This window comes from Hippocampus bargibanti, linkage group LG04 (genome assembly GCF_051943395.1).
Source record: "Hippocampus bargibanti isolate YZ-2025 linkage group LG04, ASM5194339v1, whole genome shotgun sequence".
In the NCBI taxonomy this organism is placed as follows: domain Eukaryota; kingdom Metazoa; phylum Chordata; class Actinopteri; order Syngnathiformes; family Syngnathidae; genus Hippocampus; species Hippocampus bargibanti.
This window is the reverse complement of record NC_142737.1, coordinates 2,016,856-2,037,238: the sequence shown is the minus strand read 5'-3', so window position 1 is coordinate 2,037,238 and position 20,383 is coordinate 2,016,856. Positions and strand designations below refer to the sequence as shown.

The 20,383-nt window shown below is 41.1% G+C and overlaps 1 protein-coding gene across 2 annotated transcripts in view; it reads left to right on the top strand.

The window, feature by feature from the left end:
• antxr2a (ANTXR cell adhesion molecule 2a) overlaps positions 1 to 20,383 on the top strand; it is a 69,059-nt gene that overhangs the window by 28,750 nt on the left and 19,926 nt on the right. For both annotated transcript variants that reach the window (XM_088993486.1, XM_088993485.1), the window contains 6 exons: positions 1,987 to 2,065; positions 4,657 to 4,752; positions 10,317 to 10,367; positions 11,832 to 11,921; positions 14,321 to 14,497; positions 14,583 to 14,663. In XM_088993486.1, coding sequence (XP_088849612.1) covers positions 1,987 to 2,065; positions 4,657 to 4,752; positions 10,317 to 10,367; positions 11,832 to 11,921; positions 14,321 to 14,497; positions 14,583 to 14,663 — 574 coding nt within the window. The remainder of the gene's footprint in view (positions 1 to 1,986; positions 2,066 to 4,656; positions 4,753 to 10,316; positions 10,368 to 11,831; positions 11,922 to 14,320; positions 14,498 to 14,582; positions 14,664 to 20,383) is intronic.

Genomic DNA, 20,383 nt, shown 5'->3' with positions numbered 1-20,383 from the left:
GGCGCCGAGGCCCCCGGCCCGCCTGGCGTGGCGAATACTAATAAGAAGAGCTCTCTTTGCATTTGGATTTGGCCCGAGGCGACCAATCCTCCCGTGGATCTCAACAGATGAGCGAGCAGACCGTGTGTCCATTACGTCCCCCCGTCGATATTCCCCCGCCTTGGCACCTTAACCCTTATTTACCTGCTAAATATTTAAGCAGCGTGTGGCTTCCCAACATTGCATATTATTGAAATATCATTTCATTGCTGTTTCTATAATAATAATAATAATAATAATAATACATTTCATTGATAAGCGCCTTTCAAAACTCTCAAGGACACTTTACAGTCACAGGTTATTTTTTTCTGCGGGTGAGCAGCGGCAGCCACACGCGCCAGCGTTCACTCAACCCGGAAGTAAGATAAATACAAATAAAAGCAAGTAAATAAACTAATGTAAATACATAAATAAATACATAAAAAATAATGAAAATAAATGAATAAACAAATAAAAACAAATAAAAACAAATGAATAAATGGATACTATAAAGGAAAAATGAATGAAAATAAATACAAATAAATAAATCAATGGATGAATAAATAAATAAATAAATAAATAAATAAATAAATAAATGAACTAATGGACAAAAAAATAAATAAATAATATTACCGTAATTTCCATTGTATAAGGTGCACCCCAAATCAGTGGTGTTTTTTCCAAACTATTTCCATATTCAGTGAGACCTCATCTTACGAACTTAATTGGTTCCCACAGTGTGTAAGGCGAAAATTGTGTATGCCAAAAATTACTTTCCCATAGGAAACCATTAAAATGAGAATAATCCGTTCCCAGGTCCCCATAAAACATAATTTTCTACGAAATAAGCCTTAAAACAACACAAAATATACCTTATTTTATGTATAATAATTGTGCTATGCTATTATAATTAAAGAAATAAACTGTACTGTATAATAAAGTTGTTTTATTTACCTTTGTGATGGTTGTTGGTGACTTGATAGAATGGAGTGGCTGCTTTCATCAGCATTAAACACTTGATGAGGATTGATGAGGTTTGTCTGCCAAACATTCATTTTCCATAAGAAACCATGAAAATGGGAATAATCCGTTCCCAGGTCCCCATAAAACAGCTACAGTAAAGTCTCGTTATATCGATATCGGATATATCGATAGTCCCGGTTATATCGATACTATTTCTATGCACGCACGGAGAAAATTACATGCAAACAGGGTCGGATATATCGATAGTCCCGGTTATATCGATATTTTTTCGGACTCCCTTGAATATCGATATAACGAGACTTTACTGTATTTGCTGTCTATTAGCTATCTGGCTGGCTATCCAGCTGGCTACCTGGCTGGCGAGCTAGCTAGCTATCTATATGCTGTATATTGGCTATCTAGCTAGCTAGCTATCTATTAGCTAGCCCGCTTTCTATCTATTTGAGTTACTTCCGGGTAACACGCTGGCGCGTGTGGATGCCACTGCTCACCCAAAGAAAAACTGATCTGTGACTGTGAAGTGACCTTGAGAGTTTTGAAAGGCGCTTAGAAATGAAAGGGATTATTATTATGATTTATTTTTTATTTTGTGTGTGAATTTGGAGCTGCGTGTCCTCAATGTAGTACCACACATTACCACAACATGCCAGGCAGCATTGAGCTCCTTTGGAAGAAATGTCACATATAAAAAAAACAATTAAATGAAATAGGCAGAGAGAAAATGTGTTGCTGCTTCGTGTGTGTTGCGTAGCAATGTTTTCAAAGTATTGGAATTCCCGTAACATTTATGCTAATTTTTCTTCATCTAATAATTGATGTTCCCCGATAGCTGCCATGTGGCAAATAGCCCTCAGTATTTTATTTCCCCCCCAAAAAAAACAAAGGACTCTGCCTATCTGGACTCCATGTGAGCTGTAAAATGTTTTTTTTATTTCCTATTTTGTTTGCAACTTTTTATCATAAGAGAATGTGTGTGTCTTTCAGGAGCATGGACGTACTGATCAGCTTGAACAACGGCAAGTCGTTCATATCCAGCGCGTATACAATCACCGCCTCCACTTGCGTGAGTATTTTCACATTCACAGACATCAATGCAATATGCAAACCGTTTTACGAATAAATAGCGTATCTTCCAGTGTATAAGGCGCACCTAAAAGCCTTAAAGGACAACCGACGTCACTTTTTCGTTTCCTAACTGACATCAGAAAAACGTTTTATTGCATCTAAAATACGCAAAACACTCAGTATGATATTTTAGTCAAATGCAAAACACCAATAAAAATGACTTAATGTGTCTAAAAAGTACTTCAATTTGAAACCGGAAGTGGCCAGTTTCACAAGGTCCCCCCCATGTTCGTGGTGTCCTTGCTGGAGAATCAAAACAATGGCTTCAGATTCGGAGAAGATGCTTTCTTGTTACACATCCAGTTATGAATATGATTTAAATAGTTCTGAAGAAGAAAGCATACATGTTTGCAATCGATTAACGAATTCATTCCGTGTCATTTTGAGGCATTTTGAAATGTCGCACCAAAAAGCCGCAGAAAATGGCGACAAAGCCGTGTAAGGAATTAATCAGCCCGTTTCCACAGGCTGATAAATTCCTTCCATGGAGCTTGGTCGCCCTCTTCTGGCTCTTTTTTGGTGCAACACGAGGTTTTCAGACCAAACAAGCACAGCAAAATGCATTGACGTGATGGAAGGACTGCTACAATGTGTCTTTTTTTTCGGTCAAGGGCATTCCTTCAGTGACGTCACGTACGGACTCAAAACTCAAAAACAAGAGTTCCGGAATATTCAGCGCGAGTCTTAAAACGTAAAATATAGCCATATGCGGTGGAATCTTTGTAAAATACGCTCAGTAGAAGTCATTTGAAGCCATTTTACAAATTATGGACACAACTTGTCCGGAGACGTCGGTTGTCCTTTAATTTTCTTCAAAAGATGACCCTGCGCCTTATATGTGAAGTAATATTGAGCCTCAGCACCCACTGACTCCATTTCCCCCCTGTAGAAGAAGGTAGTGTGTAACCCCAGACTCTAGCGCCTTATATATTTACAATATAATAATAATAATAATAATAATAATAATAATAATAATAATAATAATAATAATAATAATATAATTTTGTTTTTCTACTTTCATTCCTTTTATCACTTTGCTGCTGTGAAATGTAAATTTCTCCACTGCGAGACTAATAAAGGCAAATCCAATCCAATCCAATCCAATAATAATAATAATGATAATAAATGTCATTTCTAAGCACCTTTCAAAACTCTGTAGGTCACTTTACAGTCACAGGATGTGTTTTTCTGTTGGTGAGCAGCGGCACTCAACCCCGAAGTAACTCAAATAGATAGAAAGCTAGCTAGCTAATAGATAGCCAACAGATACCGTGCTAGATAGCCAGCCAGTTAGATCGTGACTAGCTTGCTAGATAGCAAATAGCTAGCCAGATAGCTAATGGATAGCAAATAGCTAGCAAATAATAATAATAATAATAATCCATTTCATTTCCATTTCATACAGTGATACCTCGGCTTATGAACGCTTTAGCTCGCAAACTTTTCGCCTTACGAACATTAAATTTGCGAGAATATAATCGTTGCATACTAACTAGTTTTCGGCGGACGAACCAAACCACACGGCGCCATGGTGGCTGGCGGACTAGTTTTCCACACCCATTTTCCTTGAGTGCAGGCGTGGTTTGTTATTGAGTGGAGTACCTTTGCTATTATGGGACCAAAAAAGACAGCACAAAGAGGACACAAAAGAAAATGACGGTCAAGCAGAAGAAGATCATCGAAAAACACGAACGAGGTGTGCATTTGTGTGATTTAGGGTCCCGGTACCATTACGCTAAGTCAACCATTTCTACGTGTGGCTAAGGGTGTTTCTGTGTTGTCTAAGCAACGGTCTCAGGCAATCGAAGAGGTTGAAAAACTTCTGTTGATTTGGATTCACGAAAAGTAGCTAGCATGGGACCGTGTGTGTGAGGGTATTATCGCCGAGAAAGCACGGCAACTTCACTCTGATATCCTCAAGAGGCAACTACATCAACGACCATCACAAAGGTCAATAAAACGACTTTATTATATTGTACAGTTTATTTTTTTCATTCTAGTCCAATAGCACATTTATTAGACATAAAATAAGGTATAGTTTGTATAGTTGTCAGGCTTATTTAGTAGAAAACGACGTTTTATTGGGACCTGGAAACGGATTATTCTCATTTTAATGGTTTCCTATGTGAAATTAATATTTGGAAGACACACTTTTCACCTTAAACACACTTTCTGGGAACCAATTAAGTTCGTAAGCTGAGGTATCACTGCATAGGGAAAAAAGTTTGAAAATACGCTATTCAAGTGAGCCTTATACACTGGGAAATACGGTAATCAATGAGACGGACAAAAGTCAAGACTGTCAAGTTGATCTTGGCAATTCTTTTATCCCGTTTTATCTTCATTTCATCAAAATTTGACGCATGATTAAAATGGCGTTGATTGCACATTTTACCAAGAACATACTTTGTTACCAATAACATGTACTTGACTTTAGAAGCGGTGAAAATGATGTTTTGTGCTGATGTTTTTGACTTTTGTGACACGTGAAATCGATGAAACACCAAATGGACTATGATGCGTTTGCAGTCCAACGGTCTGGTGGTGGCCATCGTGTTCCTGGTGCTTCTGGCTTTGGTGGCTCTGGTTCTCATGTGGTGGTTCTGGCCTCTCTGTTGCACTGTGGTGAGTGGAGACCAGCACAAAACCCCTGTCACGCCGATGACCAGCTAGCTAGCTACCTTGATAGCTAGCTATGGAGCTAGCTCTACCCCACTAGCTAGCTGCCTAGTTATGTGTTTATTTATTTACTGCGCACCCGCAGAAAAACTTATCCTGTGACCGAGATAGCTAGCTAGCTATCGAGCTAGTTAGTGAGCGAGCTATCTAGCTTGCTAGTGAGCTAACTACCTCGCTAGCTAGCTGCCTATTTATGTGTTTATTTATTTACTGCGCACCCACAGAAAAACTTATCCTGTGACCGAGATAGCTAGCTAGCTATCGAGCTAGTTAGCGAGCGAGCTATCTAGCTTGCTAGTGAGCTAACTACCTCGCTAGCTAGCTGGCTATTTATTATTGTTATTATTCTAAATGGCGGTTCCGAGTCCCGTCGGATCCCTCGTAGCAAGTTCCATACCCCAAGCCGCCATTTTGGGAACCATTTTCCTCATTTGCGCGCGCGGCCTCCGCCATTGTTCTCTTTGAGAGCGACTTGTACTTTGTGCGAGAGTAAACTCCACATACCCTCGGGCCCTTTGGAAAACACTCGCAGCCACTTTAGAAAAATCCACAACAGATTAGCAAGGACCGAGGGCACAGATGGCGATTCCCTCCACCCCTCCCAACCCGCATTTATTTTTTTTTTTTTTCATTGCCACCGACGCAAAACCAGAAATGACGGACGTCACCTAGCGTGGCGGCGACCTGCGGGGACGACGTCCAAGCATATTTTGAAGCCGCAACAAAGGCATTAAAATGTAAACCCCCCGCAGCATGTCTGGCCTCCGCCGTGTTTGTCTTGGTGAAGGGGAGCTGCTGTCGCCTCGCACCCGGGGAACGCCGCACAAGAGGAAGGCCATGTGTGTCTTGTTAATATTTAAACCCCCGCAAACCCCACCACCAACCTCACCCCGCTTCCTTTATACCCCTCGCCAACGCGTACAATCCTGCATCGGTCGGAGTGGCAATTTTCTTTTGTTTGTCGTTTCATTGAGGAAACGATCGTCAAAATGGCGCCGGAATCAAAGGCTCAATCCGCTCGGATTCGGCCATCGGAGATACTTTGGGAAATGCGATATTGCGTTGTTGTTTGTAGGTGTTGCTGCACCGTTTGTAATCAAGGAGTGGTCGCTCCAAGGCTTTGCAATGCTAATTTATTTCTTTTTTTTTCATCCTATCCATCAATTAATTGACAAAATGTTGAACAGTCGTCGAATCTTGCGATTAGCACTCGATTACATATTAAGCCTGGCAATGACATACCGATGTCAAGAAAAAAAAAACATATTTATCAATCAAATTTATATATTCAATCTTATATCTGACTTATCAGTATAATACATGAAATTCAATCACGTTTATTTATTTATGTGGCTGTCTGGTTATTTGTTTATTTAGCTGTCTATTTATGTATCTATTTATTTATGTATTTAGCTGTCTGCCTATGCATGTATCTATCTAGCTAGCCATCTACCTATCTCCCTATCGACCTAGCTATCCATCTATCTATCTAGCTAGCTAGCCATCTACCTATCTAGCCAGCTATCCATCTATCTAGCTTGCCACCTATCTAGCTATCTATCTAGCCATCTATCTATTTAGCCATCTATCTAGCCAGCTAGCCATCTATCTACCTAGCCATCTACCTATATGCCTAGCTATTTAGCTATCTTTCTAGCCAGCTAGCCATCTATCTAGCTAGCCATCTACTGTATATAGGTAGCCATCTATCTAGCTCGCCATCTACCTATATGCCTAGCTATCTAGGTATCTTTCTAGTCAGCTAGCCATATACCTAGCTAGCCATCTACTGTATATAGGTAGACATCTATCTAGCTAGCCATCTACCTATATGCCTAGCTATCTAGCTATCTATCTAGCCAGCTAGCCATCTATCTAGCTAGCCATCTATATAGCTAGCCATCTATATAGCTAGCCATCTTTCTAGGTGGCCACTACCTATCTACCTATGTACCTAGCTATCGAGCTATCTATCTAGCCAGCTAACCATCTATCTAGCTAGCCATCTACTGTATATAGGTAGCCATCTATCTAGCTAGCCATCTACCTATATGCCTAGCTATCTAGCTATCTATCTAGCCAGGTAGCCATCTATATAGCTAGCCATCTTTCTAGGTGGCCACTACCTATCTACCTATGTACCTAGCTATCTAGCTATCTATCTAGCCAGCTAACCATCTATCTAGCTAGCCATCTACCCATTTACCTATATACCTAGCTATCTCTCTAGCCAGATAGCCAGATAGGAATCTATCGAGCTCGCCATCTAGCTAGCTAGCCATCTGGCTAGCTCGTCATCTATCTAGCTAGCCATCTAACTAGCTAGCCATCTAACTAGCTAGCCATCCATTTCTTTTTATTTATTTTGCGACTAATACCAAGTATCTACACCACTGGAATTTTTGATACCTACCTTTTCAATTATGAAGTGCTAATTATGAATTTGAAGATTTTTCTTTCTTTCTGACGCACGTGATGTCGATATGTCAAACTTCCACATTTTTGTGTAGTCACAGAACATGGTTCTGACAGACATTTCCCATTTTTGACAACTCATTGGGTGCGTGTTTGTGGTCTTTTTGCGGGCTATTAATTAGGCGTCACATCTGTCCAGCAGGTATACAAGCGGATCAAGTCCGCCGCTATTTATCCCACAATATGTCCCGAAAATCTGCTTGTGTAATTACTCGGGAGGAGCTAATCCGCCGAGCGTACGGCGACGGTGGGAACGGCGCCGGGCAGCGTATGGAGAGGTCACCGGATTTGCTGATGAGCGTGTCAAAGAGGAATAAATTAAGCCTAATTGATGACTTTCCTTCATTATGCTAATGACCGCGCCATGTTTTTGTATTTTTTATGGTATTTTTTTTAACGGGAAACAGCTGTTTGCGTCGATGCTAAATTCGTTTGGGAAAATTCTGAAAAGGGCTTGAAACAGGGAAAAGGTTTCAAAGTGGTTTTTTTTTTTTTTTTTATTCGGGTAAGGATTTCAAATCAGGCTTTTAGGTTTCCAGTCAAGGCTTTTAAAATGAGTTTGGGGTCTCTCAAAGAAGAGTTTGATGACCTTTCTCAGATCAGAAGACACAAAATTATGCTTTCAAATTTGGGTGTCGGAGCAGTGGCGTCAAACTCATTTTTGTCGTCGGCCATATTTTCCACCATTATGACTGAAACAAAAAAAAAAAACAAATAATCAAACCTTTTGTTTGTTAAAGTAATAAAGGGGTTTGACTCCAAGAAAATGCTTAAAATACGTTTATTATTGATTGGATTAGATTGGATTAGCCATTATTGGTTTCGCGGTGGAGAAATTGACATTTCACAGTAGCAAAATGATGAAAGTAAGAGAAAAAGGAAAGGAAGAAGTAGAAAAACAAAATATAGGAGCTGCTGTAACGTTAGCCGCTCTTGCGGCGCCATCTTGAAGTCAAAACAACAACAAAAACTAAATAACAAATAATGTGACACAACACAAAAGACACTTTGTTTTATGAAGCAGTTCTAGATGAAAGAGGAGAGGATTAAAGCGTCATTTTCACCAATGAATCAGGGACGTGAATGTTGAAATATGCTCATCTGCTACACGCTAAATGTTGAAAGCAAACACGAATCTGTAGCATACATTGACCAAAAGAGATCGTCTCACATCTCCTGCCCCACATACTGTAAATCCGCTTCAATTCCAAGCCGCTACATATGTGAGACTTATGTGACAATTGTCAATTTCGGTTGAGATTTTAGCAAGCGTCATGGAAGGTTTAAATATCAAAACAAAATCTGCTTTATTGTGAAATATGCTAATATGTACAGATGAAATTACTGTCCTCTCGGACCCAGCGTGCAAGGCACACAGGAGCTTCGTCGCCATTTTCTGCCTCTTTTTAAGCTACATTTCCCGCCCCCAGATACCTCAAAATGGCATGGAATAAATTCTTTAATCGATTGCAAACATGTATGCTTTCTTCTTCAGAACTATTTGAATCATATTTATAACTGGATGAGTAACAAGAAAGCATCTTTTCCGAATCTGAAGCCATTGTTTTGATTCTCCAGCAATGCAAGACGTCTTGGCGTCACACCACCAACAAGGGGGCGGGACCTTCTGAAACTGGCCACTTCCGGGTTCAATTTGAAGTAGTTTTTGGACACTTTAAGTCGTTTTTATTGGTGTTTTGTATTAGACTAAAAGTATCATACTGCGTGTTTTGGGTATTTTAGATGCTATAAAACGTTTTTCTGATGTCAGTTAGGAAACAAAAAAGTGACGTCGGTTGTCCTTTAGGCTGAAGTTGAAAATGATATTTTATGGCGACCTGGGAACGGATTATTCTCATTTGAATGGTTTCCTATGGGAAATTAATTTTTGGCATACACACTTTTCACCTGCGTGTTTTGGGTATTTTAGAGGCTATAAAACGTTTTTCTGATGTCAGTTAGGAAACAAAAAAGTGATGTCGGTTGTCCTTTAAGGCTGAAGTTGAAAATGATGTTTTATGGAGATATTATTATCATAATAACCATGTATCGTACTAAATGTAACTAAATACAGTAAAGTCTCGTTATATCGATATCGGATATATCGATAGTCCCGGTTATATCGATACTATTTCTATGCACGCACGGAGAAAATTACATGCAAACAGGGTCGGATATATCGATAGTCCCGGTTATATCGATATTTTTTCGGACTCCCTCGAATATCGATACACTGTAAAACCCAACAAGTTGAAAGTACTCAATTTTTTTATGGCAACTGATTACGTCAAAATTTTTGAGTACAGTTTACTCAAAAGTTTTGAGTAACCTGTACAGGTTACTCAAAACAGGTTACAGGTTACTCAAAACTTTTGAGTAAACTGTACTCAAAAATTTTGACGTAATCAGTTGCCATAAAAAATTTGAGTACTTTCAACTTGTTGGGTTTTACAGTGTATAACGAGACTTTACTGTATACATAAAAAACTAGAAATTAGCCGGGAAATGAAAGTAGTATCGTAATAAGCAGTATTATCAATATAACCGATATCGATATAACGAGACTTTACTGTACCTAGCGAATAGATAGCTAATACCTAGTGAACAGATAGCGAATAGATAGCTCTTCTTCCTTCTACAACTCTTCCTTTTGCTTTTGCCTGCCCCCCCCCCCCCTTCTCAGTCTCTCTTCTTTTTCGAGTTAATTAACTCGTCAGGACTCGAGTCCAGCTCGGGCGCTCTGGACCTCGTCCAATTAATCGAAGACACCCCCTACCCTCCCCCGCTGTCAACAAGTTGATGGTTCATTTTTCACAGGGGAGAGGAGGAGGGGCTGGGGGGGGGGTCATGTTGCAAAACAGGAACACTCATCAGAGTCGGCGAAGGTTGAGGGGGGTAAGGTACGGACTGGGGGGGAGGGTCTTTTTGACTCAGTGGCCTGTCACTTGTCAAGCTCTCGTCACAACGTTGGTGGACGTCCTCTCCTGACAGATTTGCTGCTGACACTTTTTTTTTTAACATTTATTTCTAACCAGGTCATCAAAGACCCCCCACCACCGCCACCCCCGTCGAGACCACCGCCGCCGGTGAGTACGGCTCTCGAATCGGCGTTCTGCTTTTCGAATTAGGGCACCGTGAAGTTTTTTTTTTATAGAGGGTGCGAAGATAGGGGCTCTTAAAGCAAAGGTGAAGTGAGGTTTTACATTTTTGTTCAGGTTTAAAATTACGGTTTCAAATCATGATCCACACATTTCTTTTTTAGGGTTTCAAAATGTTCAATGTTTTTCAAGGTAGGGTTTCAAGATGTTTTGAATTTGGTTAAGGGTTTGAGTCAAGGTCAGTGAAACATGTCAGGGTGCTAAGACAGCATTAAGGTTTCAAGTGAGGCTTTGTAGAATCAAAATAGGCTTTGAGTTTGAACTTTTACTCAGAGACCTGTTTTCTTTATCAAGGTAAGGTTTTCAGTCTTTTAAATTGTCTTTTTCCGGCTAGATTAAGGTTTCAAGTGTGTGATCGTTTCCAGCCGTGGTTAGCGTTTTAAGGGTAGGGTTGTCAAACAATTTGGGTAAGGTTCTGGTTTCAGAGATTTGTTTTGGGTTTCAAAATGTTCAATGTTTTTCAAGGTAGGGTTTCAAGATGTTTTTGGTAAGGGTTTGAGTCAAGGACTCAAAGAGATCATGTGAAACATGTCAGGGTGCTAAGACAGCATTAAGGTTTCAAGTGAAGCTTTGTAGATTCAAAATAGGGTTTGAGTTTGAACTTTTACTCAGAGACCTTGTTTTCTTTATCAAGGTAAGGTTTTCAGTCTTTTAAATTGCCTTTTCCGGCTAGATTAAGGTTTCAAGTGTGTGATCGTTTCCAGCCGTGGTTAGCGTTTTAAGGGTAGGGTTGTAAAACAATTTGGGTAAGGTTCTGGTTTCAGAGATTTGTTTTGGGTTTCAAAATGTTCAATGTTTTTCAAGGTAGGGTTTCAAGATGTTTTTGGTAAGGGTTTGAGTCAAGGACTCAGAGGTCATGTGAAACATGTCAGGGTGTTAAGACAGCATTAAGGTTTCAAGCTATGCTTGGGTGTTTCAAAGTAGGGTTTTGAGTTTCAACTTTAACTTTCAAACCTTGTTTTCATTTTCAAGGTAAGGTTTTCAGCATTTTAAATCGTTTTTTTTTTTCTGGCTAGATTAAGGTTTCAAGCGGGTGATCGTTTCCATCCGTGGTTAGCATTTTAAGGGTAGGGTTTTGAAAAAAATTGGGTTTTGAAATTTGGCATCTTTTTAAGCCTCGGTTGGGTTTTCAAGGTAGGGTTTCCGCCTGCTTAGAATGAAGATGATTTCAAAGTCAGGTTTTGAGATCAGAATCAGAAAGCCTTTAATAGTCCAACAATGGGGAAATTTGCATGATGAAGATGAAGTGAGCAGAAGTGTCTGAACATACCCGGGATAAGGTTTTCAAAAATGTGTTTTGTTTTGTTTTTTTTTTTAATCAGTCTTTGTAACGTAGGTTAAGGTTTTAAAGTCAACTTGTGGGCGTCCGCGCTAAAGCCGTTTCCATTTCAGGAACCCGAGCCAGCCGGCAAGAAGAAATGGCCCACCGTCGACGCCTCCTACTACGGAGGAAGAGGAGCGGGAGGAATCAAACGCATGGAGGTCAAGCCGCTTTGTCAATCCTGCCAGTCGAATCGTCCTCCATTTTCTACTCGTCCTTTATTTTCTACCTGTCCTCCATTTTCTACCAGTCCTCCATTTTCTACCCGTCCTCCATTTTCTACTCGTCCTCCATTTTGTACTCGTCCTCCATTTTGTACTCATCCTCCATTTTGTACCTGTCCTCCATTTTCTACACGTCCTCCATTTTCTACCCGTCCTCCATTTTCTACCTGTCCTCCATTTTCTACTCGTCCTTTATTTTCTACCTGTCCTCCATTTTCTACCAGTCCTCCATTTTCTACCCGTCCTCCATTTTCTACACATCCTCCATTTCTAATTGTCCTCCATTTTGTACCTGTCCTCCATTTTCTACTCGTCCTCCATTTTCTACTCGCCCTCCATTTTCTACTCGTCCTCCATTTTGTACTCGTCCTCCATTTTCTACTTGTCCTCCATTTTCTGCTCGTCCTTTATTTTCTACACATCCTCCATTTTCTACACGTCCTCCATTTTCTACCCATCCTCCATTTTCTACCTGTCCTCCATTTTCTACTCGTCCTTTATTTTCTACCTGTCCTCCATTTTCTACCTGTCCTCCATTTTCTACCAGTCCTCCATTTTCTACCTGTCCTCCATTTTCTACACGTCCTCCATTTTCTACCCATCCTCCATTTTCTACCTGTCCTCCATTTTCTACTCGTCCTTTATTTTCTACCTGTCCTCCATTTTCTACCTGTCCTCCATTTTCTACCAGTCCTCCATTTTCTACCTGTCCTCCATTTTCTACACGTCCTCCATTTTCTACCCGTCCTCCATTTTCTACCTGTCCTCCATTTTCTACTCGTCCTTTATTTTCTACCTGTCCTCCATTTTCTACCTATCCTCCATTTTCTACCAGTCCTCCATTTTCTACTCGTCCTCCATTTTCTACACGTCCTCCATTTTCTACTCGTCCTTTATTTTCTACCTGTCCTCCATTTTCTACCTGTCCTCCATTTTCTACCAGTCCTCCATTTTCTACTCGTCCTCCATTTTCTACACATCCTCCATTTTCTACTTGTCCTCCATTTTCTACCAGTCCTCCATTTTCTACAGTCCTCCATTTTCTATTGATCCTCCATTTTCTACTCGTCCTCCATTTTCTACCTGTCCTCCATTTTCTACCAGTCCTCCATTTTCTACCCGTCCTCCATTTTCTACTCATCCTCCATTTTCTACCTGTCCTCCATTTTCTACCAGTCCTCCATTTTCTACCCGTCCTCCATTTTCTTCATCCGCCTCCTCTTCTTCCTCCATCTCCTCCTCGACTGGCCTCTTTGAAAAAGTCACATGGTCGTGTCAACGCAAAGCGGGTCAACACAAAAGTGCTTACGCTACTTTTTTTTTTAATACGCCGTCCGTCTGTCCGTCCGTTTTCCCATCTGTCAATCTCCGCCTTGACGACGCTAACGTGACGGCCTGTCCTTCATCGCCGCCACGTCATCTTTGCTGTCAACATGTCCGCCATCTTCGCCGCTGTCGCAACCTCACCCCCCCCCCCCCCCACATCGTCTGTAAATCACAGGGATTACCCAGCATTCTCCAGGAATGTTAGCGTAGCATCTTGATTAGCCTTGTCAGGCCACATCCTTGCTTCTATAATCCCTCCCCCACACCACCACCTAGCCAAACATCACAATTTCTCATCAAGATTAGCTCACAACAGTGCAACATTTGTGCATACAGTTTAACTCATTCACTGTCATTCCCGAATTTATTCGGGAATGGCTCGCCCTCATTTCAAGCTTATATAACTCCAGATCCATATCACTTAGGAATTAACTTAACTGGTCATTAATTGATGTGAATTAATTAACGCATTCACTGCCATTCCCGAATCTATTCAGGAACTGAAAATCATGACGTGGTTTTTTTTTTACAAGGGGTGCCGATAAAGCACTGATCAGACCTCTGAGAATGTTTTTCCCTTCCACCATTTGCCTTTTGTCCATGTTAGCGCTTTCTTACAGCTCCAGCTGTTAAAGCCCGATATAAATATGTATGTTTTTGTTGTATTTTGTATAGCCGCCCCCATTTCAAGCTCATATAACTCCAGATCCGTATCAATTAGGAATTAACTCCTTTTTTTTCTGATGAAATAAGAAAGTCTAAAGTTTCTAACGCTGCATTTAATGTTTTAATAGTCCGAAACCTCCTGCAATTGTAGTGAAAATGACAAAAACCCTGGCACTGGAGTGTATTGTTTTATTTTTGTTTACATTCTTTTCAAGGACCACTGGCACATTTTCAAAATGAAAACAAAATGGCCGCCTTAACACAAAAATTTCCATCAAATTTTCGTAATTCAAAATGCCCCCGCCCCAAAAAAAAATGTCATTCTCCCCACTGGATGTGCGCAGGTGCGCTGGGGTGAGAAAGGTTCCACGGAAGAAGGCGCCCGTCTGGAGAAGGCCAAGAACGCCGTGGTGTCCATGCCCGAGGACGCCGAGGAGCCCATGGTCAAGCGGCGCTCACCCGGGCCCGCCGCCGCCAACTCCCACCGCCGCGCGGGCCGAAAGTGGTACGCCCCCATCAAGGTGAAGCGTCGTCCGCTACTCGTTAGCATTCAGCGTTAGCATTCCGCCTCGGGGCTCCGACGCTGAAACGCTCCACCTCCAACAGGGTCGCCTGGACGCTTTGTGGGCGTTGATGCGACGGCAATATGACCGAGTGTCCCTCATGAGACCTACGTCCGCTGATAAGGTAGGACCAAAACTTCTTCTGAGCTAGCTTGTTAGCATCCTCACAAGTGAAATTATTTGCAACAAATGCCTATTTCATTTTAAATGGAGTCGGTGGCTGCTGACAGTAGTTGTGAGACCTGTTGTGGCTCAATATAATAATAATAATAATAATAATAATAATAATAATAATAATAATAATACATTTCATTTACAAGCGCCTTTCAAAACTATCAAGGTCACTTTACAGTCACAAGATCAGTTTTTCTGCGGGTGAGCAGCGGCAGCCATATGCGCCAGCGTTCACTCAACTGGGAAGACCTCAAATAGATCTAGTTAGCTAGCTAGCTAATAGATACCTAATAGATCGATAGCTAGTTAGACAGCTAATCAATAGCAAATAGATAGCTAGCTAGGTAGCTAGCAACGGTGACCCCGTTCAACCGAGAATAACTCAAATAGATTAAGTTAGCTAGCTAATCATTAGCTAGCTAGCTTTCTATCTATTTGAGTTGCTTCCGGGTTGAGTGAACAGCAAAACTGATCCTGTGACTGTAAAGTGACCTTGAGAGTTTTGAAAGGCGTTTAGAAATAAAATGTATTATTATTATTATTATTATTATTATTATTATTATAAATAATAAATGCACCTTATACACCGGAAACTACGGTACATTGATTATCATGGCAAAGGTTTCAGTTTTTGACCAAATCGGTTTTCTAACTGCTTTCTGGAACGGATTATGGTCGAAAATCCACATTTGACTGTATACATAATTGTTGACCATCAAAAAAAAAATACACCGGAAAATACGCTAATCTCCTTTCATCGCTGCCTCCCGCTCGCTTCATTGTCATGCGCGTCGCCTCACCAAAATTGGCGAGGGAACGCGGCGGGATCAAACGCGCCGTCGATTGATGGGAGGTCGGAAACGGACCTCTCGGGACCCATCCGACACCTTTGACTTGCAATCCAAACGGGAAAGAAACTGAGCGACAGGTTGCAAAAATTGGACCCCGCCACCCCTAAAAAAATAAATACATAAATAAATAAAAGATGACAACCGCCTCAAGGACAGACTTTGGGTTCAATGCGACTCGACTTAGTTAGCTGTGTTAGCTTAGTTAGCACCATTTGAGTTCAACTCTCTTGTGTCACCTGTCTTGAGTCGTTCAAACGTGATCAAAGTAGCCACAAGGTGACAAGGACACTCTTGTGTCATTAATAATAATAATAATAATAATAATAATAATAATAATAATAATAATAATAATAATACAAATGAAAAAGGAGAAGAAGAAGACAAATAAGAAAACGAAGAAGAAAAACGAAGAAGAAAAAGAAGTAGAAGAAGAAAAAGAAGACGAAAAAAGAAGACATTTCTAAGCACCTTTCAAAACTCCCAAGGTCACTTTAAAGTCGCAGGATACATTTTTCTGTGGGTGAACAGCGGCAGCCACTAAAGCCAGCGTTCATTCCATGCAGAAGTAACTCAAATAGATAGAAAGCTAGATAGCTAATAGATAACTAATAGATAGCTAGCTAGATAGCCATCTAGATAGCTAGCTAGATAGCACAGTGATGCCCCCCACCTCCATTTGGTCAATATGACTGTCTTCTTTGGAACTTTTCCCCTCATTATTTTTGTCGAGTTTCGGTGTGACAATTCCAAAGCGTCCCTTTGCAGGTGGCTGTCAAAGGTGGGATTGTGCGGGGGGGTTAAAGGGGCTTTTGATGGCCGACAGGAACCCCCCCGGGGGGTGATGAATATTTCAGAGATTATTTTTGTTCGGGTGGGGGGGGGGGGGGGTTTCGTCCAGGTGTAAGGAAGCAGGTTGTTACCGACATCTGTTCGGCGCGGGTCACGGCCCTCCAACCACTCCCATGGTGGTATGCGACCCCCCCACCGCCCCCTTTTACACACTCATAGTTCCGTGCCACCGCCCTGAGCCACTGCTGCTTTTTCCAGCAGATGCAGACGAATAAATGAGAGGGAAACTGTTTTTTTTTTTTTTCGTTTCGGGGGTCTCACATTGAGCGCCTGAGGGTCTTCGACACCAAAGGTAGGCGATGGTAGTCGGGGGGGGGGGCGGCCACAGCTGTGGTGCCGAACTCGCCCCGGGCGCAAATAAAGAGATCTGATGCGTTTTGACTGTGTTGTCGGGCCAGCGTTGGGAACCGGGGAGGCACTTCAGAGCCAACTTGGCGCTCGCAACATCTGCCCACAAGTTTTTTTGTTGAGGAGGGCAGGTAGAGCAAGATGGTGGGATAATAATAATAATAATAATAATAATAATAATAATACATTTCATTTACAAGCGCCTTTCAAAACTCTCAAGGTCAGTTTTTCTGTGGGTGAGCAGCGGCAGCCATATGCGCCTGCGTTCACTCAACTGGGAATAACTCAAATAGATCAAGTTAGCTAGCTAGCTCATAGATAACTAATAGATAGCTAGTTAGACAGCTAATCAATAGCAAATAGCTAGCTAGCTAGGTAGCCAGCAACGGTGACCCCGTTCAACCGGGAATCACTCAAATACATCAAGTTAGCTAGCTAGTCAATAGAAAACTAATAGCTAGTTACACAGCTAATCGATAGCAAATAGGAAACAGCTAGCTAGCTAGGTAGCCAGCAATGGTGACACTGTTCAATCGGGAATAACGTAAATAGATCAAGTTTGCTAGCTAGCTAATAGAAAACTAATAGATAGCTAGCTAGCTAATTAGACAGCTAATCAATGGCAAATTGATAGCTAGCTAGGTAGCCAGCAACGGTGACACCGTTCAATCGGGAATAACGCAAACAGATCAAGTTAGCTAGCTAGCTAACAGAAAACTAATAGCTAGCTAGCTAGCTAGTTAGACAGATAATCAATAGCAAATAGCTAGCTAGCTAGGAAACCAGCAACGGTGACCCCGTTCAACCGGGAATCACTCAAATAGATCAAGTTAGCTAGCTAGCTAATAGAAAACTAAGAGCTAGCTCGCTAGCTAGCTAGCTAGTTAGACAGCTAATCGATAGCAAATAGGAAACAGCTAGCTAGCTAGGTAGCCAGCAATGGTGACACTGTTCAATCGGGAATAACTCAAACAGATCAAGTTTGCTAGCTAGCTAATAGAAAACTAATAGATAGCTAGCTAGCTAATTAGACAGCTAATCAATGGCAAATTGATAGCTAGCTAGGTAGCCAGCAACGGTGACACCGTTCAATCGGGAATAACTCAAACAGATCAAGTTTGCTAGCTAGCTAATAGAAAACTAATAGATAGCTAGCTAGCTAATTAGACAGCTAATCAATGGCAAATTGATAGCTAGCTAGGTAGCCAGCAACGGTGACCCCGTTCAATCGGGAAACTCAAATAGATCAAGTCAGCTAGCTCGCTAATAGAAAACTAATAGATAGCTAGCTAGCTATTTTTGAGGCGGTTTGATGCGAGGCTTCGAGCGTGGTCAGGTCAACTTCTGACGACATTGGACAGAAGCTTCTTGTATCCCGAGTCGGGATGTTCTGATAATGGGAGCAGAGCAGGGGGGGGATGAGTTTTCTTGGCAACCCCTTGCAGCGGTGTGTTGAAACATGGCGGCCATTGCCAAGTCAACCTCCTCCTCGCCGCAACGTCCGACAGGAAGCCGAGCGCGAGTAGGCGAGCTGCGATCAAACAGGCGGCGGACTTGTTCTGCTGGTGTGTACACGCGTGTGCGTGATTTGTGTGTGTGTGTGTGTGTGTGTGTGTGTGTGTGTGTGTGTGTGTGTGTGTGTGTGTGTGTGTGTGTGTGTGTGTGTGTGTGTGTGTGTGTGTGTGTGTGTGTGTGTGTGTGTGTGTGTGTGTGTGAGTGAGTGAGTGGGCTTCCAGTTGGATTTCCATTTGTTCCTCTCGCTTCGCATCTGTTCCTCACCAGGGGGACGAGTGGGCCGAGTGCTGGTGGAGGTTAACAGTGCCGGACCGCCGCGCTGACAAAATGGCCGATTTTGTTGTTTTTTTTCACTTGTGTCGTTTGTGTCTGTACGTGGGATATCCATCGCTTGCTGTAATTATCTTTCTTTTTTTTTTTGTAAAACTCAAGTACAGTGAAATCTCGGTTTACGAATCCCTTGGTTTACGAACTTTTTGGTTTATGAACGTTAAATTTTACCTTGGCATACAAACTATTCTTCGGGATTACAGACAGAGAAACGAGTGAGGCGGTTCTCCAAGAAACAAAATGGCGTCTTCGGTTAAAGACACGTGATTGGTCAAGAACCCAGCAGTGGGGTGGGGGTGGGGGTTAAACATGAAAGAGACAGGCAGACAGAGAGAGAGTGAGAAAACGCACACACGAAAAGGAGATGACAGAAAACAAACAAAAGTGAAATAGTGAGAAAATGAATAGAAAACAGTGAAATTTGGACCCATTTCTGGAAGGTTAAAATATCCCATCAATCAGGCTCCACAAATAACCCGCACAAGTCATCTGTACACTTGATGCAAAAAGCGATCAACCCAGCTACAAACAGAACACAATTGATGAGGAACAAGGTAAAATTATGGCAGAGAAAGCACCTACAAGGGATCATTTCTCAAGATGGTGAAAGAAGAAGGTTACGTTCCTCATCAAGTGTTTCATGCTGAGGAAACTGGACACGCTGTTCCATTAAGCCATTAACGACCATCACAAAGGTAAATAAAATGACTTTATTGTACAGTACAGTTTATTTCTTTAATCATACTACTATAGCACATTTATTATGCATAAAATAAGGTCTATTTTGTGTAGTTTTTAGGCTTATTTAGTAGAAAAAATGATGTTTTATGGGGACCTTGGAACGGATTATTCTCATTTTAATGGTTTCCTATGGGAAATTAATTTTTGGGATACACACTTTTCGCCTTACACACTCTGGGAACCAATTAAGTTCGTAAGCGAAGATATCACTGCATTGCTTTTTTTAATTTCAGTTTTTTTTTCTTTTCTTTCCGATTGCTCTGCTAGCGAGGGAGGGTGAAAATTGCTCGACTTGATTGTCGAAATGAAAATATCGGAAAACGGAGAGCGATTGACTATACAGTGATACCTCAGCTCACGAACTTAATTGGTTCCCAGAAAGTGTGTGTAACGCAAAAAGTATGTCTTCCAAACATTTCTTTCCCATAAGAAATCATTAAAAATGAGGATAATCCATTCCCAGTTCCTCGTAAAAGATAATTTTCTACTAAATAAGCCTTAAAATTACACAAAACATACTTCATTTTACGTATAATAAATGTGCTATTGTATTATAATTAAATAAATAATCTTTACAATATACCGGAAGAAACCTTAGACTGTTCTTTCATCAGAAAAATGAGTTAATTCCTAAGTTATATGGGTCTGGAGTTATCTGAGCTTGAAATGGGGGTGGATGTACAAAAATAAATAATATAAAAATAAAATAAACATAATTTAATAAATTATTTTTATTGTATTTTGCGCTATGTAAATTATTTATATAGCGCTTTAACAACAGCTAAAGAAGGAACAAGCTAACATGGAAAAAAGGGAAATTCAGCCCCCTTGTGGAAGGGAAAATCATTGACAGAGGTCTGACCTCTGCTTCATCGGCATTCAAGCATGAAAAAAAACTAAACCTGAACAAATTCGGGAATGGCGTCTTACAGTGGTACCTCAGTTTACGAACTTAATTGGTTCCCAGAAAGTGTGTGTAAGGCTAAAAGTGTGTCTTCCAAATATTAACTTCCCATAGGAAACCATTAAAAATGAG